At 45.9% G+C, this 25912-nt stretch overlaps 1 protein-coding gene across 4 annotated transcripts in view; it reads right to left on the minus strand.

The window, feature by feature from the left end:
* The window catches only part of CPSF1 (cleavage and polyadenylation specific factor 1), a 777662-nt gene that overhangs the window by 453085 nt on the left and 298665 nt on the right, over window positions 1–25912 (minus strand). For all 4 annotated transcript variants that reach the window (XM_069621953.1, XM_069621950.1, XM_069621951.1 and 1 more), the window contains exons 17-20: window positions 19865–19954; window positions 18958–19065; window positions 16990–17131; window positions 4916–5094 (exon numbers count right to left, since the gene is read on the minus strand). In XM_069621953.1, the coding sequence (XP_069478054.1) occupies window positions 4916–5094; window positions 16990–17131; window positions 18958–19065; window positions 19865–19954 (519 nt within the window). The remainder of the gene's footprint in view (window positions 1–4915; window positions 5095–16989; window positions 17132–18957; window positions 19066–19864; window positions 19955–25912) is intronic.

The raw sequence follows: 25912 nt of genomic DNA on the forward strand, positions 1-25912 counted from the left end.
TACACTCAAGGTATCTTAGTTAAACACTTATTAATTTATTAACCAGTCAGCTATAAAACATTCAATAGAAGGAGGCAATTATATACAACACACAAATTACTTCAATACTGTACACTTCAAGTTTCTGAATTAAATAAGACCCTTTTGGGATGACCCACAGATACAACCTATAACCACAGATAACTTTAGTAGCAAGGATACTGGGGACATGAATATCTTAGCATTCATAATATTTTTCAAGAGGAGTAAAAGGCAAAGGTTATTGTAAAATAAAAGGTTACAAGTATACTTTAGACAGTGCAAATATTTAGAATTCACCAGAAGAGTCAATTCAATTCAATAGGCTAGGCCAAAGTCTTGAATAGGATAAGCAGTTCTGGTGGTTAAACGGAAAAGTCTCTGCACAAGTTCTTAGGAATAGTTTGTAGCAAGAAAAATCATATGTTGGGTCACAAGCCGATTAGGCCTGTGAGTTGGGAATGTTTCAAGCACTGTACTCCGTCTGATTTTACAGTACCTTACAAATGAAGAAAGAGTCAGCTGATGACTTCTGTTCCTGCAGATTTCGCTGTTCCTGGGCCTCAGTTGTGGGGACAAGAGGGAGGACGTCGGGGGACTCGTGCATTGCGCTTGAACAGTCAAAAAGCTTGCCAAAATTTCAATTCCGGTAGCTGTAAGTAGAGCACAGAAACTGGTGTCTCCCTCCCTGGTTCTACAGTTTCCTGCAGCACCCAGAAAGTCAACCAGCTCCGAGGTGAGTATCCAGGTGGCTTACTGTCGAGTTCATTGGTACCACCAACTCAAAGGGAGAAGTCGCTCTTGCAGGGGCTTCTCTGTCGAGGTGAACTTGGCGAATCGGACCTGCAGCAGGGCTTCACTGGGCAAACCAACGGTCCAGGAATTGCAGCAGCTATCCTCTTCAAGCTCGTCTTTGGTTCTTTCGTGCCAGTGATTGACTCTGCCTTACAAGCCAAAAGCCTTGCCTTTTATTTAGTTCTCTCCCATTCATTCCAGCCTAGCTGCCACTCACCCAGCAAAGTGGCTGTCCTTGCCGGACAGTCAGCCAGCCAATCACCGCAGAGTGCATTTGGGTCTCCTAGGAGATTAAGCACAGGGAGTTTTGCGCACCTCCCACACTTCCTGCCCACCCCAGATACGTAGGCGCCAGAGGCGGTCTTCACTCCTGGAGCCCACTAAAGGAACAAAGGGACCAAACCTAGTTTGGCGCACAGAGACTAACTCTAGAAGGACCCTTCTAAAAAGAAATGGTGAAAAAAGAAGACCTTAACCTGTTTAAATAAAAGGGGTCTCAGACGCCATCTTGAAAAACATGGCTCCCGTGATTTTACCCTACCAGTGTTCGTGGTCAGGAAAAATCATGGTCGTTCGTTGTAAAACCACTGCCACCAGCCATTTCGATAGGAAAGGATAGCATTTGACTGCTACATGTGTATCTCGACACATCTACGTAACCCCTCCAGCACTCTATTGTAAAATAGGGTGTGCTGGGTCTAGGAATTTAAAGAGACTATTAAAGTCAATTTCACTTACTTACTCTAGGAAACAGCAGTTAATCCCAGAGAAGGTATTTAAACCGTGGGAAAGCCTGTAAAGGTTTCCCTGTGCCACTGCACTGAGGGTGCAGTGGGACACATATGAGAAGATGCTTTTGAGTTGGTGGGACCAATCAACTAGAACTGTAAACCACCTGGATACTCACCTCGGTGCTACAGGAAACCGTAGAACCAGGGAGGGAGATACCAGTTTGTGTGCTTCACTACAGCTACTGGAAACAAAGATTTGCCAGCTTTTTGATCAGTCCCAGTGCACGAGTCTCCCGACGTCCTCCCTCTTGTCCCAACGACTGAGGCCCAGGAACAGCGAGATCTGCAGGAACTGTGAGGAACAGAAGTCCTCAGCTGCATCTTTTTCTTCATTTGTAAAGGTACTGTAAAATCAGACAGAGTTCTTATCTCTCGCGGTGAAAGTGCTTGAAACTTTTACAACTCAAAGGCCTAATCAGCTTGTGACCCAGCATATAATTCTTCTTTCTACAAACTACTCATAAGAACTTGTGCCAAGACTTTTCCGTTTCTCTACCAGAACTGCTGCCTCCTATCCAAGACTTTAGCTCATTGGCTTTGTTAATGTTAAAGGATATTTGTACCACACACTATCACCACCGGAGTGGTTCCCTGGCGGCTCTGAAAAAAAGGGAGGGGGTGGGGGGAGTTAGTGAGATGAGCTGGAGAAGTGCAAGAGAGCGGTGATGTGCTGTTGGCAGCCTCAGCCCAGAATTCCGTTGGCTGGGCTTGGGGTGTTATACTGTCGGAAGACGTTGTGTGCGGTTGTGGGGGTCTATGTGCGCTTTGTAGTGAAGTTTGTGCAGATTGTTGTGTTGTAGGTTTGTGGTTGTGTTTTGGTTAGAATTTGAGAGGTGTATGAAGAGGGTGAAGTTGTTAGTGGGTTGGTTGATTGGCATTGCGGTCTTGAGGCGAGGCGCTAAATTTCTGTATTTCTAATTAGGTGGGGTGTGTGGGTGTCTCCGTGTCTATGTCCAGATCAGGGTTGTACGACACTCACGGTCCCCTTCCCATATGGCATCCTTTCATATGCATAACCTTGCCCAAGTTGGGTACCGGCCGCCTACGTGGCCCCTGTTTGTATGAGGGGCGGACCTAAACTATTGAATTGACTCTTCTGGTGAACTCTTAAATATTTGCACTGTCTAAGAATAACTTGTAACTTTCATGTTCTAAATAACCTATTCCTTTTTGCTCCTACTTCAAAGTAGTCTTAATGCCATTTTGCCCCTCCTTCAAAGTAGTCTGAATGCCTCAGAAACAAAGTGAATAGTACTAAAGTGTTTTTGAGTATGATATTTAACTGCCTCCTTCTAGTGAATGTTTTATAACTAACTGTTGAATACATTAATAAGTGTTTAACCAAGAAACCTTGAGTGTAAGAGTTTATTTGAACACCTGGAATTGTGGACCTCTGTGCAACACCATTACAGCTCACATTCCCTCTTGAGATAAGCCGGCTGCTCAGCTCTGCTACCAAAATATGTGTAGTACAGACTTATACCAAAAGTTGGTTTTGCTTACACCTGCAGTCATAGTTGTGTGTAGTGATCCCAAAGGGTACTGCATACAAACTCTGCCTAACAGTAGCCAATGGGACGTTGTGCATTTAGGGATGTTCATAGTGGCCATTTTAAGGGGAGGGCTTAGTTGGGCCATCTGATAAGTACCCCATCACTTTCCTTCACTGTTCTATACTGATATGGAACTTACTTAGGTACTCACTTAGGGCCTATCACTTCCATCAATAGGTTTTTGTAGTTTGCCACGTAGGATGACGGTCATGACGCAGGCCAACAGGTCACTGATGATGATTTTGCTTAATATAACCTCATTTTTTTGTAAGATTCGTTGAGTAAGAGGATTGAGCGAGTGTGGATGTACGTTGTACTCCCCGTTGTGGATATTAAAAACAGATTTCCTTTTGCCAAACTACCTGAGTCGTTTGAATTATTTTATCTCAAGCGTAATTGCTACTCAAAGGGGCTGGGAAATCCTGTTCAGTCAGTTGCCTTCATCAGAAGGGAGAAATATATAAGCAACACACAAATACACACTCTTAGTTTCTCTAAATCAGCAAGTAACCTGCATAAAGGTGAGCTTTTTGGCTTGGAAGGTAGAGTCGACAACTGGACGAAGGAATCAGATGATACCCATTGGTGATGGCACACAGATGGTTCCTACACCCTGAGATGACCTAAATAACTAGGACACTGGACATTAATATATCACTGGTACATTTAGAGCAATACTGAGTTGGTGTCAAAGAAAAGGGTTTGGGAATAAAACCAAGGTTAAACTAAAATTCTGAATCAGATAAGTACTTTTGAACCCCCCAATGCAACGTAAATTAACCCTTTCCTGTAGGAAAGGTAAAGCACAAAGTCAGAGGTAAGAAGAGTCTTGGGTATCCGTGTGTGCTATACTGTGGCTGTGAACGCAGTAAAATTAAAAATGCATTATTTGTAGAAAGGGTAACAAAAATGTTACATGAGAAACTAGACAAAGGGGATACTAAGTAACCCCTCCAGCACCCTATGGTAAGAGTGTGTGCTCTGTCTAGAAAGTTACAAAATGTAAGTAAAGTGAATTTCACTTCACTGCTCTTGGAAACAGTAGTTTATCCAAGAGAGGGTATATAAACCTTTGGGAAAACCAAGAGACTTCCCTGTGTCACTGCACTGGAGGTGCTGTGTGTCACAATGTAAAGAGGATGCCTATGGAGTTTGCCAGACTCCAAAGTCAAGAGAAAGACAGAATAAATCACATAAAAAAATACTTGTGAGGTAACAAGTGCTAAAGTTACGCAAGAGAGCTGGGGGTCTCTAAGGTAGAAGGGAATTAGCACATTTCTGAGAATTCTCACAAACAGTTTTTTCTTTTACTGAGGATACCAGGCCCGACGGGGAATATTCATGAGCATGTGAATCCATGCCAGGCCCCATGCTGGAGAAAGTATACTTATGTGACCTCTCAGGTCTTAAAGGCAAACTACAACCTCAATTTTGATGGGGAAAAGGGCAAAAGGGACGCAGCCAGGTCAAATGGAACCTACCCACTGAGAGAAAGTCACCACAAGTCTATCCACAAGACTAACCGAGAGAGAGTATTCTCTCTCAGAGACTAAGAGCAGCTTTGGGGTTACCTCTGATTTAGGAGTCAAATGAGATTAAGATTTGCTGGGGGAAAACTGTCAAAAAGCTATAAAAGCCAGTAAGAAGTACCAGGGCTACTAAGTATGGTAAAAAGCGAGGTTTCAGCCTAACAGACTGCAGGGTTCCTTACCAAGAAAGGCACTTCGGGCAAGACAATATTTGTTTGAATTCCCTTACCGACTGCATGTGTGGCTTCTGCATGGTCAGCCTATGAGTCCTTCCTCCATAGGAGTCGTTTTTCAGCACAAACATGGTGATCTGACCCTCACTGGTAAGCATAACAACATATGGGTCAGACAAGGCACAGTGCACGATCGGAGAACCCAAGTCCACCGGGACAAAATGTAGTTGATTCACTGTAAAGTTCAAAGAGAAAGAAGACAGGTCAGGTCAGCTCATTAAGCAATATTACCAATGGACAAGCAAGAAATCGCCAGATAAAGGTCACCATTAGAAAGGGAACATCAAACCACTGGCTTCAATAATGTCTGTAGTCAGGGCATGTGGATTGGTGAGGAGACAGTTTTCCAGAGCACTCAATGCAAAAACAGGATTCCAACCAAATGTTAGACCAAGCTCTCTTAAATGGGAGGCTGCTGGGGAGTTATACAGTTATTCCCGATCGACACTTGTATACTACACATTTAGATGTCCAGCCCTGGTTCATGAGGGAAGATGTGAGTAGCCATGAGGTCCTACTCAACTAGTGCAGGTAAAGTACTCAAGTTAGTGCAGGGCAAATGCAGCAAAGCTACATAGGAACTTAAGAGGCTTAAATCCAGTTCCAACAGAAGGAGCTACCACCACTCCTGGGGGTTCTTAAGAAGGCCACAGAGGTATTGGCCCCGCCACCACCGCCCTGGGTCAGCCCTGGATAGTGTAAAAAAAAAAAAGCAGGACGTTAGGGAGAAATCTCATAAATGTGTTATTTCCCTTCTACCTTAGAGACCTCCAGGTCTTTTGCTGGACTTAAGGACTTTTTATCGCTCATATCATTTTAATGTGATTTAATGTGATTTATTCTCTGTGTTTCTTTTGACTTTGGAGTCTGACAAACTCCATAGGCATCCTCTTACATTGTGTCACACAGCACCTCCAGTGCAGTGACACAGGGAAGTTTCTTGGATTTCCCAAAGGTTTAAATACCATCTCTTGGATAAACCACTGCTTCCAAGAGCAGTGAAGTGAAATTAACTTTACTTACATTTTGTAACTTTCTAGACCCAGCACACACTATCCTAAAATAGGGTGCTGGAGGGGTTACTTAGTATCCCCTTTGTCTAGTTTCTCATGTAACATTTTTGTGTTACCCTTCCTACAATTAATGGCTGGTGGCAGTGGTTTACTTTTTACTACCATTGTGTGTTTTTACTGCAGACTGCGTTCGCAGCCACGGTAAGGCACCCATCGGTGCCCATTTCGTCAAAATGGCCCCGGTCTTCTTTTTTCGCCATTTCTTCTTGGGAAGGTCCTTCTTGAGATTTACTCTGTGCGCCAAACCAGGTATGGTCAATTTGTTCATTTTGTCTATGGCGGGCTTCACCACTATAACCCGCCTCTGGCTCCAGTAGGTCTGGCAGGAAGTCAGGGATGTTAGGACAGTTTTTCTGAAGTCAAGGGTTTAGTAAAACAATTCAACTGAGGCAGTACAAGACTTCACTCTTAGTATAAGGCTGTACCACCTGAGTTCGTGGTAGAGTAGACTGAGCAGCCAGACTCATCTTAAGCGGGAGAGAGGGCTGTAGAATAAGTACAAATGAAATTGTAATACAAATGATCTGAAGAAACCCTGAAACACTTTGTATTGTAAAAATAAAGGATTTATTTAAATACAGGTAGGCCCAGATACATCTAGGGGTACATAAGCACTAACACATTACATGAAATCACAATTATAAAAAAAACACTATACGTGAAGGTACACAGACCCAAGCATAAACCTTATTTGAAATACCAAACAGTAGTTCTAGGGAAGTCAAAACCTTTTCATACACCTTCAGTATAGGTCACGCCTATTCTTAGGGAGTAAAAACCAATGGTTACTTTCAGAGTTACATTCAGTAATGCAAGGGCAGTAGACCTTTCCAGTTATATGACTGTATAAATCACTTAATCAGTCAACTGGGCAATGTACTGTGTGAATAGTGGAACACTTATTCCAGGTGCTGTAAAAAGCTATAACTACTTTTATGATAACACACAGTTATACCAGGTGAGTAAAACCCAAGGATGTAATATTCAATTACAGGTGCTTTTGAGATCAGTGAACCACAGATTGCGATAAGCAATAACTCTCGTAACTTAATTTTTGGGAAGCCACACAGCTAACTCAAGGTAAGTAAAACCCATGGTAAGTAAAACCCATATACGTTTTATATCTCACAAGCAGTCCAGGTTAGATCTTTTCCCAGCTATAAGTAAAACTGAAGTACGACTTATCAGGGACAAATACAACCACAGACTAGGTTAGATAGCACAGGAAAAGTAAAACCGAATGGTACACTTTACTGAATGACTCAAAGATATTATAGGTAGGCAACAACAGGGAGAATTCTCAAAAATGTGTACATCCCCCCCCCCCCAAGCAACTTTGCTGGATTTTTTAGGACTCGTTTGTTTTACCTGGAAATAGTGTGAGCCTTTTTTCCCCCACTCATGTATTTTGATGTGCGTTTTACTCTTGTGTTCTTGGATTACCCTCAGTGCAGTGACATAGGGATGTCTTTTTAGACTTCCCAAAGGTTTAAAAACCTTCTCTGGGATAGACTACTGTTTTAAAGAGAATGTAAAGTTAAATTGGCTTTACTAGTCTTTTTAAATTCCTAGACCCAGCACACACCATCTTCCTAAAGAATGCTGGAGGGGTTACCTTGTATCACCTGTGTCTAGAAACTCATCTAGCAGTCAAATGCAACGCTTTTCTATCGAAATGGCTGGTGGCAGTGTTTTCACAACGAACTACCATGATTTTTCCCGACCGCGAACCCTGGTAGGTAAAAACCGCTGCGCCAAACCAGGTTTGGTCGCTTTGTTTCTATGCCTTTGGCGGGCTTCAGGACTGAAGACTGATTCTGGAGTCTGAGTGTCTGGGGTGGGAAGGAAGAGAGGGAAGTGCCCGAAATTCCCTGTGCTTAGTCTTCTAAGAGACGCAAATGCACTCTGGCGTGATTGGATGGCTGACTGTCCGGCAATGACAGCCACCCTGCTGGGTGAGTGACAGCCAGGCTGGAATGAAAGGGAGAGAATGGTTTAAAAGCCTAGTCTCTTGGCTTGGAAGGCAGAGTCAACCACTGGAACGAAAGAAGCGAAGACACCTGGAAGGGGACGGCTGCTGCAACTACTGGACCAATGGTTTAAACGGTGGAGCCCTGCTGCAGGTCTGAATCGTCTAGTTCATCTTGACAGAGAAACCCCTTCAAGGACGACTTCTTCCTTTGAGTTGGTGGGACCAATCAACTCGTAAGCCACCTCGATCCCATTCTCAGAGCTGGTTAGGATTAACCAGGGATAAGAACACCAGATTGTGTGCTTGAAGAATAGCAACCGGAATCGAAGATTTGCCAAGTTGTCAGCTTTGTGATCCGTCCCCTTGCAGTGCAGGAGTCCCGACGTCCTACCTCTTGTCCCCACGACTGAGGCTCAGGAACCGCGAGAGCTGCAGGAACGGCCAGGAACAGAAGTCTTTAGCTGTTCTTTTTCTTCAAAATAAGGTACTGTGAAATCCTGACCAAGAGAAGTTACTTCTCACTGCGAAGGTTTGTGGAACTTTGGAAACTTGCAGGCCTAGTCAGCTTGTGACCCGACATACAAACCTTTCTTCGTGAACTACTTCTAAGAACCGTGGCAAAGACTTTACCATTTTAAATACCGGAACTGTTTTTACTTATACAAAACACTGGCCATTGACCTTGGCCTACCTATTGCATTGAATCAACTCCTCTGGTGAACTCAAATTATTTGCACTGTTTTAAAGGGTTACCAGACATTTCGTCGAAAAATGGTCGACAGGACATTTGGTCGAAAACCAAATGGTCGAATTTTTTATTTTTTTTATTTTTACTTTCTTTTTTGGGGGGGGGGGGGGGTGACCCCCCTAACCCCCTTTTTAAAAAATAAAAAAAAAAAAGCTTTTTCCCTAAACTAAAACAAAAAAAAAAAAGAATTTACTTACCGTAAAAGCATTTCTGATGGTTGTAGCTGCTTAGATTCACATGCTGTGCATAGGTCCGACATCCAGTGGTCACTGCGGAGTATTGCATTTTGTTTTTCGTAGTCGAAAAGGGGACTTCGACAAGGCGTGTCTGTAATACTATCCCTATAGTGACGTGCGTTGTACCCACAATCCCTCACGCGTCGAGGTCCCTCGGTTTGTATTTTTCTGCCCTGAGGGAGCCTTCTAGACGTGAGTGAGTACAGAAAAGAGAGAAATATAGGAAAGGATGTCTATGTTCCTTCCATCCGAGCGGGGAGGAAGGGCGGGCGCATGTGAATCTAAGCAGATACAACCATCAGAAATGCTTTTACGGTAAGTAATGCATTGTCTTCTGATGTTTGTTAATCTGCTTAGAATCACATGCTGTGCATAGACTAGCGAGCAGTACCCGGAGTTGGCGGTGGGTTATGAGAAGGAACAGTAGAGAAAAGATGTCTTAATACTGCCTGTCCCACCTGGGAGTCAGATCTAGAGTGTGCATCTAGACAGTAGTGTTTGTAAAGGTGTGCCCAGAACTCCAGGTAGCCGCTTTGCAGATGGACTCAAGGGGAACATTTGCAATGAATGCTATGGAAGCCCCAGTGCCTCCAGTGGAATGGTCTCTTGGCTTGAAGGGTAGTTCTCTCTTAGCAAGAGTGTAACAGAGAGTGATGCATTGTACAATCCATCTAGATATAGTGGACTTAGAAACTGCATCTGCTTCTCTTCCTGCTGCCACCGAGACAAAGAACTGATTAGTCTTTCTCAGTGTTCTGGTTCTTTCCATGTAGAACATGACAGCTCTGCGTACATCTAGTGAATGCAGACTTTTTTCTCCCAAGCCGGAAGGGTTTTGAAAGAACGTTGGTAGTTCTATAGACTGGTTTACATGAAATTTCTAGATGAATTTTGGTGCAAACCTTGGGTGTGTGCGTAGAACCACCTTATCCTTGTGAACTGTTACAAACGGGTCTAGTACAGAAAGATCCTGTAGTTCACTTACTCTTCTAATGGAGGTGATAGCTATTAGGAAAGCAGTCTTAAGAGTGAGGTATTTAAGAGTTGCCTTGTGCATGGGTTCGAAAGGAGTGCCCATGAGTCTAGAAAGTACCACGTTTAAGTCCCATCCGGGAGCTGGGTTAGCTATCGGAGGGTGTATTCTCTTTACCCCCTCCATGAAGGCCTTGATAACTGGTATCTTCCACCACGACACTAAGTTGGGAAGTGGTGTATGCAGAAAGTGCCGCTAGGTGGACTTTAATGGAATTAAACACTAGACCTGAATCCAGTAAATGGGTCAAGTACAGAATAATGTTAGTGGCAGAGCAGTCAAATGGGTTGATGTTCTTACCTCTACACCAGATGACAAATCTTTTCCACTTGCTAGAATAGCAGTGGCGAGTATTAGGTTTTCTGGCTTCCCTGAGGATGTCCATACATCTCTGTGGGAGATGTAAATGTCCAAATTCTATGATCTCAGGAGCCAGGCTGCTAAATTCATGGTCTGAGGGCATGGATGCAGTGTCCTGCCCTTGTCTTGTGACAGCATGTTGTACGGGCAGGGAAGTTTCATTGTGGGAGATCGGGACATCTCCATCAAGTGAGCGAACCATGGCTGGCGGGCCCACATTGGGGCCACTAGTATCATGGTAACCTGCTCCTGGTGCATCTTGTGCACCACTTTGTTGAGAAGGGGAGTCGGGGGAAAGGCGTAAACAAATTTCCCTGACCATTGAATCAACAGACCGTTCCCCTTGGATTGGTTCTGGGGGTACCTGGAGGCGTAACTTTGGCATTGTGAGTTCTCCAGGGTTGCGAACAGGTCTATTTCCGGGAATCCCCATTGCGTGAAGACGTCTAAGACGATGTCTTCGTGCAATTGCCATTCGTACTCTTTGGGCAGGGGGAAGTCTCTGCTGAGTTTGTCTGCTAGCAGATTGAGTTCCCCTGGTACATGTTGTGATAGTAGGAACATGTGTTTGAGAGCCCACTTCCATATATTCTGGGACAGCTTGGACAGTCCTGGAGAGTGAGTGCCCCCTTGCTTGTTGAGGTAGTACATGGTTGTGGTGCTGTCTGTGAGGACCATCACTGTCTTTCCTTGTAGGTGTTCCTGAAAGGCTTTCAGTGCTTTGAACACCGCTAGTAGTTCCAGCAGGTTTATATGCTTGGATGCTAAGCTCGGAGTCCACACTCCGTGAGCAGTCTGATGGGATAGGTGAGCCCCCCATCCTGTAAGGGATGCGTCTGTGGTTAGAGTGGCTTCCACTGCGGGTGTGACAAAAGTTTTCCCTACTAATAGGTTTTCCCTTGTCCACCACCGCAGCGAGAGAATAAAGGCCTGCGAGACCACCACTAGATCCTCCCATTGTCCGCTGGCCTGACACCACTGGCTGTAAAGCCACTCTTGCATTGGGTGCATGCGCAAGCGCGCGTGAGGTACCAAATAAATACATGACGCCATCATCCCTAGCAAGCGCATTGCTTTGCGTACTGTCACCTCTCGACCTGCCACATAATAGGGGATCTGAAACAGCATGTTTTGGACCCTCTCGTTGGAGGGGAAGACGAGGCCGTCCTTTGTTCGAATTAGAGCCCCTAGGAATTGTTTGATTTGGCTGGGGTCTAAGCTGGACTTCTTTTCGTTGATGGAGAAGCCAAGTTGGGACGAAAGGTCTACGGTCTTTTGGGTATTGGAAAAGCATGTTTTGTAAGAATCCCCTGTTATGAGCCAGTCGTCGAGGTAAGGGTATACCGGGATGTAAAACCTGCGCAGGTGTGCCGCTGCCACTGCCAGTACTTTCGTGAATACCCTTGGTGCAGATGCTATCCCGAAGGGTAGTACTCTGAACTGGTAGTGTTTGTTCTCTATCTTGAACCTGAGGTATTTTATTTGCGCTGGCAACATTAAAATATGAAAGTATGCATCTTTCATGTCTAGTGTTGTCATGTAATCCCCCTGTGATAACAGTGGAATTACTTCCTGCAAGGTCACCATACGAAACTTTTGGGGTTTGACAAACTTGTTCGCTGGGCGCACATCTAATACAGGGCGCATGGTTAAATCCTTTTTGGGTACAAGGAAGTACACTGAATAAATACCTTCTGTTACCTGAGATAGGGGACAGCCTCTATAGCTTCTTTTTTCAGTAGCTCTTCTACTTCTTGAAGAAGAATAGTGAGGTGTTCCGGTGTCATGCGTCGGGTCCATGGGGGTCTGTATTTCGGGGAACCGTTGAATTCGATGCAGTATCCGTGGGCTATGGTGGATAATACCCAGCGGTCTGACGTTATTCCCTCCCATGCTGAAAGGAACGATGTTAGCCGGCCCCCGACCGGTGAAGCATGGGAGGGGGCCCGAATCTTCGGGTCATTTGTTGGTATTGGGCGTGGGACCTTTGGGGCTGGAGCCGTGACCTCTTCCTTTGCCACGACGTTGGCCTCTTTGACTGAACTGGGTGCTTTGGTTAGAGGGCCAGTTGGTAGCAGAGTAAAATTGCTGTTGGCTTTGCTGCTGGCGTTGGCCACGAAAGGAGCGTCTATTGCCATAGCTGCGTCTGTTAGGTGGCCTAGAAATTTGGTCAAGAGTCTTGATGGTATCAAACTCTTTCTTCGCATGTTCTAGGGCCTCATCAACTGCTTTCCCAAACAGATGTGTTTGTTCTATGGGCTTATTTATCAGGGAAGCCTGGGTTTCCGGCTTAAATCCCGAATTGCGCAGCCAGACATGGCGTTTGAGAAGTATTCCCTGAACCAGGGAACGGCCAGCCGTCTCTGCGGCATCTAAGGAGTTCTTTACGATGCCCTGGTTTACAAGAGTTCCCTCTGAGATTATAGCTAGCAGGCGTGAACACAGGGGTTCTGGTGCGTCCTCTGCTTCGCTGCGCAGCTTGCTCCACTGTGCATTTGCGTAGCTAGCTAGTAGGGAATTGTTATTTGCAATCCTAGTTGAGAAGGCGGCAGAGGTTGTGATTCTCTTCCCAAGTGCATAGAGTTTCTTGCCCTCTTTGTCAGGTGGTGCCTCACTAGTGGATAGTGGTACCCCCGCTCTTTTTCTTGTATTAGTAACTACAAGGGAGTCCGGAATAGAATGTCCCCTGATGTACAAAGGGTCAGAGGACGAAGGGCTGAAGATCTTTTCGATCCGAGGGTTGACCCCTCTGACTAAGGCCGGATTGGAAAGGGAAGGAGTTATTCTTCTCCTTATGGAAGCCAGGAGCGGATTAGACTGACTAACCGGGGCTTTTTCTTTAATAACTTTTTCTACAAAGTCTATGTCCGGAAGAGTCTCCCCTGTGTTTATTTCAAAATGCGCTGCTGCCTTGCGCAATAGTGCATGAAGTGAAGGTTGGTCATCTATGGGGGAGGTGTTTCCAATAGGTGAGTCCTTGGGAGGAGAAGGGTGAAAGACATCAGGGTCTGAGTGCACTGATGGGGATTGCCAAGGCTGCACTGATGGGGATTGCCAGGTCTGTGAGGTATTGCTCCTCTTCAGTGAGGTCATATGCTTCTGTAGAAGGGGGAAACAACCTAGGAATCTTGACCCTAGGGTCATTTTGGGTCCATTCTCTTGGTCTTTTGGGTGTGGGTGGGTTTTGGCTACCCAAAAACCTTTCCATTTTTTCCATACAAGAATGGAGTCTTTCAAGGGTCTCATGGGGAACCCCTGAATAGCCTAGAGGGGGGAAATCAGTGTTTTCACCTTCCAAACGCTTAGAACGCTCCCACAACGTCGACGAAAGTTTTCCGTCGCCCTCAGAAAAGCCCTCCGGTAGTTCAGAAGTGCCCTTAGATGAAGGGGGCAGTTCCTGGCTACTCTTGTGCTTTTTCGGCGTTTCTATATCTTTTGGTACGGTATTCGACGTCTGTTTCGTCGTCCGCTTACGTTTGTCTTCGGAAACAATTCTCGCCAGGCTCTCGACAACGAGTTCGTCAGTAGAGGGTTCTGGAGTCGACGTTGCCTGCGTTGCGCGTTGTTTCTCGACGGCCGCTCTATGGAGCGTTACGTCGGATGTTTTTGAGGTAGCGCCCGTGTTAGATGAAAGCCCAATCGCTGGTCGCGGCTGCGTTTGCGAGTGGGGCTTGAGACCCTTACGGTCTGAGGTAGATGCCGGAGTGCCCTGCGTCCCCTTCGGCGCTGATGGATCCTTCGTCCTCGACGAAGAAGAGCCGTGGGTTGTGTGCTTAGGCCTATGGGGTCTATGTGTGTCCTTGTCGCCAGGGTGTTCATCCCCATAAGCAGGGCGTGAGCCGAGCCCGTCGGGGCTGGGGACGGACGTCGAGGAGCGCGAGCGCTCCTTCTGGGGGTTAATGACTTCCGTAACGGACGTCGAGTTATCACCCTCCTCGTCACTTTCTGTAACAGCGGCGGCGGGTGAGGAAACTGACTTCGACATAGCGTAGTCCGCCCACCTCTTAACTTTGCGTTCTTTAAGAGTTCTTGGTTTCAAGAGCTTACAGGCAGCTGTCTTCTTTATGATCGAGGGGCAAGCAATCATTACAGAGCTTGTGTTTGTCCTTCCAAGTGTATTTGCCCCTACAGCGTGGGCAAAACTTAAAAGGTGTCCTCTCCATAGCTGAGGCAATAATAACTGGTGATAACAACCCCAAGGGAAAGATAGGGGAGAAAGAAAGACATTCTCGACGAGAAGATAAAAGTTCGAACCCCCACTCTCCCTACTGTATGTTGGCCGGCGAGGCCTGGCCACGTGTTCGGCAGCACCGAAGGATCTCCTCCGTCTCTTCCCCTCCGTCGAAAACTTGCTCGGCGGAGAAACAGCTTCACAGCTTACGTCGAGGGGAGGGATCTTTAACAATAAGTATAAATTAAGGACCGAGGTCCGTAGTAAGTGTTTTGCAATGTCTCTCTAGGAGCTCCGCGTAAGGCGACCATAAGCTGGGCGGAAAAAAACAATCTGAGGGACCTCGACGCGTGAGGGATTGTGGGTACAACGCACGTCACTATAGGGATAGTGTTACAGACACGCCTTGTCGACGTCCCCTTTTCGACTACGAAAAACAAAATGCAATACTCCGCAGTGACCACTGGATGTCGGACCTATGCACAGCATGTGATTCTAAGCAGATTAACAAACATCAGAAATTTTTATATATATATATATATATATATAAAAAACAAATTCGACCATTTGGTTATATTCCGTCGACCAAATGTCTTTCGACGAAATGGCCGGACACCGTTTTAAAGTAATTGTAATATTCGTTTTATTAACTTCTGCCTTTTTGCTCCTACTTCAATGCTATTGGCTGCTACTTTAAGGGATCTCAACTGCTTAGTAATCGGTATTGTAGTATTATTTTTGTGCGATATTGGTTGCCTCATTTAGTGAATGCTTTATAAATGATTGTGTAATAAATTGTGTGTAAAAAGTGTTTTACCAAGAAACCTTGCGTATAAGTGTATCTGAATACTTGTCATTGTAGATCTGTGTGTAACACCCTTACAAGCTCACATTCCCACTTGAGATGAGCCTGGCTGCTCAGCTCCGCTACCAAAAACTGTAGTACAGACTTATACCAAAGGTTGGTTTTGCTTACAACTGTAGTCCTAGTTGTGTGTAGCGGTCCCAACAGGGTGTAGATTGTGTCTGTAGGACATCCCAAAAGGGTACTTGCTGATTTAGAGATATTAAGAGTGTGTATTTTTGAAGTGTATATGAGTGTTACTATTATATTGCCCCCTTCTGAAGAAGGCTTACTCTAACTGACACATTAACAATTGATTATTCAAGAAGCCTTGTGTGTAGGAGTTTATTTGAATACTTGTCATTGTGAATCTCTGTGTAACTCCCCTACAGCTCACATTGACCCCCCTTGAGATAAGCCTGGCTACTCGACCACACTACCAACCTGTGTAGTACAGACTTATACCAAAGGTTAGGTTCCTATTGCCAGGAGGTCAGGGTTGTTGTAGTGCACCCAAAGGGTACTGGATACAATCTTGCCCAACACTCGGTTCTCGTAGCAACGAAGAAGTACAGCCAAACAAGGAAGATGGTCTAGTGGCGTTTGTCTCAGGGTTAGTTGGTCCCACTAACCCAAGGGAAGAAGTTGTCCCTTCGAGCGCGTATTTTGTCGATCAGTAAAAGGAGTTTCAGCACAGCAGCAGGGCTTCACGGGGCATTTCAACGGTCCAGGAGGATGCAGCAAGCTTCGTTCACGGTTTGTCAGGTGTTTCTCCTAGTGGTCGACTCGGTCTCTAGTCCCAAAACCCTCGCCTTTTAAGCAGGTTTCTCGCTTTCATGCACATCCTGGGCTGTCAATATCACACAGCAGGGTGCCTGTCCTTAAAGGACAGCCAGCCAATCAGGACTGGTTGCATTGTATGATCAGGGGTTACTAGGTAACCCCCGCAGCACTCCACATAAGATGGTGTGTGCTGGACCTCCAAAGAGAAAAGGTAAGTAAAGTCAATTTCACTTTACTATTCTTGGGAATGATAGTTCACACAAGAAAAGGTATTTAAACCGTATGAGAAATCTCTGACACTGCACTGAAGTTGCTATGTGTCAACATACAAAAAGGTAGATGCCTATGGAGTTCGTCAGACTGCAAAAACAAAGGAAACCCATAATCCAAATCAGATCAAAACACATGAGCGAGAAAAAGGACCCACTCACTACAGGGTTAAAATTAAAAAGTTCAGCAAAAGAGCTGGGGGTCTCCAAGGTTGAAGGAAATCAGCACACAAATGAGAATTATGCCTAACACTTAGTTGTTGTACATTTTCTATCTGCTGTTGTAACCGTAATAGAGTATTTCAGTGTAGTGTAGTTTGAATGCATCTCGTTTCAGTTTCACAATGCCTGTATTTTAAGATGTACTCTGAATCAACAGAATGAACCGTGAGATTCCTGGATAGACTTCAATGGGTGATGATTGAATGCAAACAGTTTACAGAAACAGTGTTCCACTGATCAGCTGAGACACTCATGCACAGTATGCAAATCTCTAGCTGCAGCACCCTGATGGAGAGTCAGAGCATACATCTGTACTCCTAGCGTATGGAGTAGAGCCGTGCCCTCCATGCTATACTCACCACCTTCAAGCAGCCTGATACCTAGAGGCGATACTTGCACAATGTACTTCCCATCACCAATATTGCCAGCGTAAACAGTGGGGCCCTGTGTAGCAAAGCCGCTAGTGTCCAGCTCCATGATTTCCTGGCCCGTCTGCAAGACCTAAAGTCAGAAAACACACAAATTAGCTTCACCAGTCTATGAGAGAACATCTTTGAGGGATAGCAACCCCGCACAGGAGTACACACACACACACACACACGAGCCAGGACCACAGCGCATCAAGCACTCCATGCAACCCCTCAGATTCATTGGAAATTTGAGGATGCTATGCCATCACAACCGGAAGGAACCCAGCATGATTAAAAATCAGTACACCTAATGGACTGGTTCACCTCATGCCGACGCCTCTAGTGAGCAAAGCACAGCATGATTAGAATGTGTACACGTAATGAACTGGACCAACCCACACCGTCACCTCCAGTGAGTAAAGCAATAATCAGAACAATGGACTGGTCCACCCCATGCACAACAGAGTATATTTGCCAGTTTATTCACTTCTGTTGTGTTGATTTATACTGCGCACCAATACCACCCTGGCTCACGTGGCTCTGTAAGAAAGAGGACAGGGTTGGTTAGGGAGGGAACCATGACAGGATAGGTCCAGAACCAGGAGAAACTGGCATCTGTGCGTATTGGATTGCAGATGGAAGGTTGCGCGCACTGGCTTGTTGTGTCCGTACGGGTAAGGCCCAGTGTCTGGGTTGGTTATATGTGTTTATACCTGTGTTGGGTTTGTTAGGGTATAGGTTGGCTAGCCCAGTGGGCGTGGCTAGTGTTTGGGTGGTGCGTCTGAGCAAGTAGAAGCAGGGTGGTTAGTGTGTTGGCTACTCGCCAAATTCTTCACAGTGCCATCTGTTGTGTCAAACGACTAATCTCCATAATCCTATCTTATTCTGACCTATGGTTAATCTTCCCAATTGTGAGTGTGACGCATGGCTAAATCTCAAATCTGAGCAGGACGTATGGCTTAACTTCACCTGGATAGAGTGTGAACTCCTAAATTGGAGGTACAACAGTAAGTACAATACCTAGATTTGAGGTATCTGGATACAGGGAGCGTGCCAAATTATGGTACACAACAGTAAATAAAACCACTGATCGGTTGGTACACAGCAATGACCGGGATACTCTTTACTAGCTGGCTCATTTTGGTGTGCTATTCCATGTAGGTAATAAGAGAGGCAGGGCTTTTAGGAATAGTGATTGCTGTACTCCCCCCACCCAGATCCCACTTATCTCTTCAGTCGCTGCTGGATGACAACTAGCTGCTGGCTTCTCAGCCGAACATGGGCAAACACGGTCTGGAGCTGCATCTTCGGGCGGTGCCTTTTGCCTTGGGGCCCTTAGCGGGAGGGGCGGCCTGGGAGTGGGGGGGGGAGGCGGGAGTGGATGCTGGCAGGGGTGGAGGGGTTGTTGGGGGGGGGGGGGGGTCGATAAATAAGGGGTGCGCTGCCCAATCAGAGGTTGGGTTTAAGAGGTAGGCGGGAACCAGGAAATTAATGGGGAGAGGGAGAGGGAGGCTACTGGCTACTACGGCATCTGAAACACCACAAAAGTAAAACAATTTTCGTTTCGGTACAAACGAAAAATGGGTCACTGGCCCAAGAGCACTCACCCCACCTGCAGTTGTCCCGAAAAAATCCTTGACAAAGGAAGGATCCTTAACATCAAAAAATCCTTGAGATCCGTTGACACTGCACCTTCAACCACTTTCCATCCTGAAGAAACTAGCTTAAGGGAATTCCATTTGAAGTGTCAAGCTATACCGGTCCATTGATTAAGAGTTAGTAACATGTTCTCTCGCAAGCAAAGATTGTTATGCCAACACACAGGTGCTCACATATACATGACACAATCAGTGATAATACTACACAGCACAGACACAGGCAACAGGCTGTTCTCAAACACCAGGACAAGAGGGTTACCATGGTCGAGTCTTCCCTGCTGAGAATGAGGAAGCCGTGCCTCTTGACTTCGTCTTGGGTCTCGGATACACTGCTTACTTTATCTTTTTCACTTTCTGACTTGCGCAGCTGTGAAGTAGTAAGTGTGGAAAATATAGTCAACGTTCACACAAATAGATGTGTATTAATTTTTCATTGCCCTTAAATATCTGCTAGGCTCTTTTTAGAGGTTATCTTTGGCAAATTCTTTTGTGGCAGGTTTAATCTCTGAAGCAGTCAGTTGGCCCTTAGACAAGCAAAACATCTGGCTTAATTGATTGGGATACTTCGGTATGTCACCTGCAGGTGCCGTTGGTGCAATAGCAACCTCACAGTGTAAAACTCAAACCAAAGCATAAACCAAATCTCGGCGATGATCACATAATCTTCTATGTGCACAGGAAAAGCATGTGTCAGTCTTGCCATAAGCACAGAGTCTGCCTGCTTAGCATACCTTTTCAATCCCCATGAGACTCCCTCCTCCGGGACTAGATTCAGCCAACCCGCAATTAAGCAGAAACCTCTACAGTTCACTATTAACCTGTCCCGAGATACTGAAGGGCCACAAGCCTTAAGCACGAAGATCCCTAGGCTCCTTTAAAGGATGTTGCTGGTGGACCACATTGTGCTAAACAAAACACCCAATATCCAATCCCATTGATCATCAATAACGTGTTGATGAGGCAGAAAGTGCACACTCAAATGAGTTTGTTCAGCGATTCATAAATGCAGGTATTATTTTGGGAACACAAGGGAATAGTAGGGAGTAAATTAGGGCAAATATTGGGTCCATAAGGACTACAGAAAAAAAGACCAGACATAAAAGGGAAGTCAGACACACAGTGAATCCTCATCTGCTATAACAATCTCAGAGTCAATAGTCACTCACCTCATCCTTCTTGGGAGCAGAGATCACAGTCCACATGTCATGGCAGCCGGGCAGCTCAAAGGTGGTCACCACCTGAGGACGGATACTCTTCTGAAAGAGCGAGACAGCCAAATGGTTCAGAAAGCAGTGACAAACGGGTGGTGGTGATGAGAGAAAGCATGACAACATTTAGGAGGCGGCATTCAGGCTGGATGAACAAACAAAGGGATACAATAATGACTCCTTGGGCTGGCACTCATGCATTGTTGAAGGCGGGTGAATTACGAGAAGGGTGACATAATGCCATGCTGGTAGGCGCTCGTGGCACTGTGCAATGCATGGTGAGGAAGGTAGAGAAATAACATGTCTTGCTGGGCTGGCAGTTAGGGAGAAATGTGCCAATTCCTTTCACATTAGTGAGCCCCAGCAACTTTGCTGGATTTTGAGGACTTGATGTTTTTTACTCGGAGAGAGTGTGAGCCTTTTCCCCCACCCTCTCTCATGTATTTTGATGTGAGTTTATACATGTATTCTTTTTGGTTATGGAGTCTAACCAACACCATAGGCATCATCTTTTAGAATTGTGTCACAAAGCACCTTCAGTGCAGTGACACAGGGAAGTATTTTAGGCTTTCCAAAGGTTTAAATACCTCCTCGGGGATCAACTATGGTTTCCCAGAACAGTGGAGTGAAATTGACTTCACTTAGTCCTGTAAAATTCTAGACCCAGCACACCCTATCATACAATAGAGTGCTGGAGGGGTACTTCGTATCCCCTGGGTCTAGTTACTCATGTAGCATTCACATGTTACCCTTTACTCTCAGAATGGCTGGTGGCAGTGGTTTTACAACGAACTACTATGATTTACCCCGACCGCTATTTAGGAGAATTATCATAAATGTACTAATTCCCTTTAGAGACGCCCATCAACTTTGCTGGATTTTGAGGACTTGATTTTTTTTCCTAGAAGAGTATGAGCCTTTTTTCCCACTCTGATGTATTTTGATGTGTTTTACACTTGTGTTCTTTCATAACAGAGTTTTAGATAACTCCATAGGCATCATCTTTTCATGTGTGTCACACAGCACCCTCAGTGCAGTAACACAGGGCTGTCTTTTAGACTTCCCACCGGTTTAAATACCTTCTCTGGGATAAACTACTGTTTCACAGAGAATGTAAAGTGAAATTGACTTTACTAGTCTTTCCAAATTCCTAGACACAGCACACACCATCTCACAATGGAGTGCTGGAGGGGTTACGTAGCATCCCCTGTGTTTAAATACTCATAGCAGTCAAATGCTACCCTTTCCTATTGAAAAGGCTGGAGGCAGTGGTTTTAAAATGAAATGATTTTTCCCGACAGTGAACAGCAGTAGCTAAAAATCACCCCAGCCATGTTTTTCAAGATGGCTCCTTAAGCCCCTTTGTTTAAACAGGCCCCGGTCTTCTTTTTTCACCGTTTCTTTTTGGAAAGGTCCTTCTAGTGTTTATCGCTGCGCGCCAAACCAGGTTTGGTCCCTTTGTTCGTATGCCTTTGGCGGCCTTCAGGACTGAAGACCGCCCCAGGAGTCTGAGTGTCTGGGATGGGCCCAAAGGGAGTGAGGTGCCTGAAATCCCCTGTGCTTAGACTCCTAGGAGACCCAAATTCACTCTGGCGTGATTGGCTGGCCGACTGTCCGGCAAGGACAGCCACCCTGCTGGGTTAGTGACAGCTAGGCTGGAATGAAAGGGAGAGAATTGTTTAAAAGGCGAGTCTCTTGGACTGGAAAGCAGAGTCGACCAATGGAACAAAAGAACCGAAGACGAGCTGGAAGAGGACGGCTGCTGCAACTCCTGGACCGTTGGTTTGCCCGGGGAAGCCCTGCTGCAGGTCTGAAAAGCCAAGTTCATCTCGACAGAGCAGCCCCTTCAAGGAAGACTTCTTCTTTTGAGTTGGTGGAACCAATCTAATCGTAAGCCACCTGGATACCATTCTCAAGTCTGGTTAGGATTAACCAGGGAGAGGGATACCAGCTTGTGCTCCATCTACAGCTACTGGAACTGAAGCGACTCCATCTTGTTTGCTTTTTCGACAATCCCGTGCAGTGAAGAGTCCCAGCCCCCCCCCCCCCCCCCCCCCCCGGCGTCCTCCGTCTTGTCCCCACGACCGAGGCTCAGGAACAGTGAGATCTGCAGGACCTGCCAGGAACCAACATCTTCAGCTGCATTTGGTTCTTCATACTAAGACACTGTACCAACCCAATTGAGAGGATGCCACTCTCGCGGTGAAAGCTCGTGAAACTTTCCCAACTTACAGGTCTAATCAGCTTGTGACCCAACATACGATTCTTTTTCGCCTAAACTACTTCTGAGAACTTTTGCAAAGACTTTACCGTTTGATACCCGACCTGCTCTTTCCAATCCAGAACACTAGCCCATTGACTTTGGCCTGGCCTATTGACTTGAATTGAACTATTCTGGTGAACTAAACTATTTGCACTGCCTAGAAAGTATATATAATCTATTCTACTTAATGTCCTTTTTGCTTACTACTAAGTAACTGAACTGCCATTTGGCTCCTTTTTCAAGGGAGCTCAAACTGTCTCAAAAGCTTAGAGTTTTATATTGAAGTGTATTGGTCTATAATATTAAGTTGTCTTCCTCTAGTGAAATGTTTTATAAATGATTGTGTAAATAAATCAATAAGTGTCTAATATTATAGACCAATACACTTCAATACAAAACTAAGCTTTTGAGACAGTTTGAGCTCCCTTGAAAAAGGAGCCAAATGGCAGTTCAGTTACTTAGTAGTGAGCAAAAAGGACAACATTAAGTAGAATGACAATGCATTACTTAACGTAAAAGCATTTCTGATGGTTATATCTGCTTAGATTCACACGCTGTGCATAGTCCGACATACAGTGGTCACTGCGGAGTACTGCATTTTGTTTTTCGTAGTCGAAAAAGGGGACGTCGACAAGGCGTGTCTGTAACACTATCCCTATAGTGACGCGCAGTGGACCCACAATCCCTCACGCCTCGAGGTCCCTCTGTTTGTATTTTTTCTGCCCTGAGGGAGCTTATTAGACGCGAGTACAGAAAAGTGAGAGAGAGATAAAGGATGTCTATGTTCCTGCCATCCGAGCGGGGAGGAAGGGTGGGCGCATGTGAATCTAAGCAGATACAACCATCAGAAATGCTTTTACGGTAAGTAATGCATTGTCTTCTGATGTTTGTTAATCTGCTTAGATTCACATGCTGTGCATAGACTAGCGAGCAGTACCCGGAGTTGGAGGTGGGTTGCGAGAAGGAACAGTAGAGAAAAGGCGTCTTAATACTGCTTGTCCCACCTGGGAATCAGATCTAGAGTGTGCATCTAGACAGTGTTTTGTAGAAGTGTATACAGAACTCCAGGTTGCCGCTTTGCAAATAGACTCGAGAGGGACATTTGCAATGAATGCTATGGAAGCCTCAGTGCCTGAAGTAGAATGTGCTCTTGGCTTGAAGGGTAGTCCTCTCTTAGCAAGAGAGAAACAGAGAGTGATGCATTGGACAATCCATCTAGATATAGTGGATTTTTAAACTGCATCTCCTTCTCTTCCTGCTGCCAACGAGACAAAACTGATTAATCTTTCTCAGAGGTCTAGTTCTTTCCATATAAAACATGACGGCTCTGCGCACATCCAGTGTATGCAGATTCTTTTCTCCCAAATCTGAAGGGTTTTGAAAGAACGTTGGTAGTTCTATTGAATGGTTGACATGGAATTTAGAAATGAATTTTGGTGCAAACCTAGGATGTGTGCGTAGAACCACCTTTATCCTTGTGAACTGTTACGAAGGGGTCTAGTATAGAGAGCGCTTGTAGTTCACTCACTCTCCTAATGGAGGTGATGGCTATTAAGAAAGCAGTTTTAAGAGTGAGGTTCTTAAGGGATGCTTTGTGCATGGGTTCAAAAGGGTGAGTCCATAAGCCTGGTAAGTACCACATTTAGGTCCCGTCCGGGAGCTGGGTTAGCTATAGGGGGGTGTATCCTCTTTACTCCCTCCATGAAGCCTTTAATAACTGGGACTTTCCACCATGACACTTTGTGTTGAGAAGTGGTGTATGCGGGAAGTGCAGCTAGATGAACTTTAACAGAATTAAAGACCAATCCTGAGTCTAATAAGGGAGTCAGGTAAAGAACAATCTGTGTGGGAGAGCAGTCAACGGGGTTGATGCTCTTACCTCTACACCAAATGACAAATATCTTCCACTTGCTGGAATAGTAGTAACGAGCGTTAGGTTTTCTAGCCTCCCTAAGAATGTCCATGCATCTTTGAGGGAGCTATAAATGTCCAAATTCTATGACCTCAGGAGCCAGGCAGCTAAGTTCATGGTCTGTGGGCATGGGTGTAGCGTCTTGCCCCTGTCCTGTGACAGCATGTTGTACGGGCAGGGTAGTTTCACCGGCGGAGATAAAGACATCTCCATCAGGTGAGCGAACCATGGCTGCCGGGCCCACATTGGGCCATTAATATCATGGTGACTGGTTCCTGGTGCATCTTGTGCACTATTTTGTTGAGAAAGGGGGGGGGTCTCTGCTGAGTTCGTCTGCTAGCAGATTGAGTTCCCCTGGTACATGTTGTGACAACAGGAACATGTGTTTGAGAGCCCACTTCCAGATGTTCTGGGACAGTGCCCCCTTGCTTGTTCAGATAGTACATGGCTGTGGTACTGTCTGTGAGGGCCATCACTGTCTTCCCTTGTAGGTGTGACTGGAAGGCTTTTAGTGCCTTACACACCGCCAGTAGCTCCAGTAGGTTTATGTGCTTGGATGCTACGCTCGGAGTCCACACTCCGTGAGCAGTCTGATGGGATAGGTGAGCCCCCCCATCCTGTGAGGGATGCATCCGTGGTTAGAGTGGCCTCCACCGTGGGTGTGGCAAAGGGTTTGCCTATTATCAGGTTTTCCTTTGTCCACCACCGTAGCGAGAGAACCAAGGCCTGCGAGACCACCACTAGATCGTCCCATTGTCTGCTGGCCTGACACCACTGGCTGTTGAGCCACTCTTGCATTGGGCGCATGCGCAGGGGCGCGTGAGGTACCAAATAAATACACAACGCCATCATTCTTAGCAATCGCATCGTCACCTCTCGACCAGCCACATATTGAGGGATCTGAAACCGCATATTTTGGACCGTCTCGTTGGAGGGGAAGACAAGGCCGTCCTTTGTTCGAATTAGAGCCCCTAGGAATTGTTTGATCTGGCTGGGGTCTAGGCTGGACGACTTCTTGTTGATGGAGAAGACCAGTTGGAACAAAAAGGTCTACAGTCTTTTGGGTATTTGAGCAGCATGCCTCGTAAGAATCCCCTGTTATGAGCCAATCATCGAGGTAAGGGTATACTGGGATGGACAACCTGCGGAGGTGGGCCGCTGCCACTGCCAGTACTTTCGTGAATACCCTCGGTGCTGACGCTATGCCGAAGGGTAGCACTCTGAACTGTTAGTGTTTGCCCTCCATCATGAACGCTGTGCATGTGCGCTAGCAACATTAAAATATGAAAGTATGCATCTTTCATGTCCAGGTTTGTCATGTAATCTCCCTGTGAAAGCAGGGGGACCACTTCCTGTAAGGTCACCATACGAAATTTTTGAGGTTTGACAAATTTGTTTGCTCGGTGCAGCTCTAATACAGGGCACATGGTTAAGTCCTTTTTGGGCACAAGGAAGTACACTGAATAAATACCTTCCGTTACCTGTGATAGAGGCACGACCTCTATTGCTCCTTTTAGTAGCAGCAGTTCCACTTCTTGTAGAAGGATGGCGAGGTGCTCCGGTGATAGGCGTCGTTCCCCTTAGGGGTCTGTACGTGGGGGACCGACTGAATTCTATGCAGTAACCGCAGGCTATAGTTGACAATACCCAGCGGTCTGATGTTATTCCCTCCCATGCTGGTAGGAAAGATGTTAACCGGCACCCGACCGCCGATGCATGGGAGGGGATCCGAACCTTCGGGTCATTTGGTGTTGGTAGCCGGGGAACCTCTGGGAGTGGGGCCCCGACCTCTACCCTTGCCACGGCGTAGTCCTCTTTGAGTGCATCGGCC

The sequence above is a fragment of the Ambystoma mexicanum genome, chromosome 5q (assembly GCF_040938575.1).
Source record: "Ambystoma mexicanum isolate Mex_15411 chromosome 5q, UKY_AmexF1_1, whole genome shotgun sequence".
Classification (NCBI taxonomy): domain Eukaryota; kingdom Metazoa; phylum Chordata; class Amphibia; order Caudata; family Ambystomatidae; genus Ambystoma; species Ambystoma mexicanum.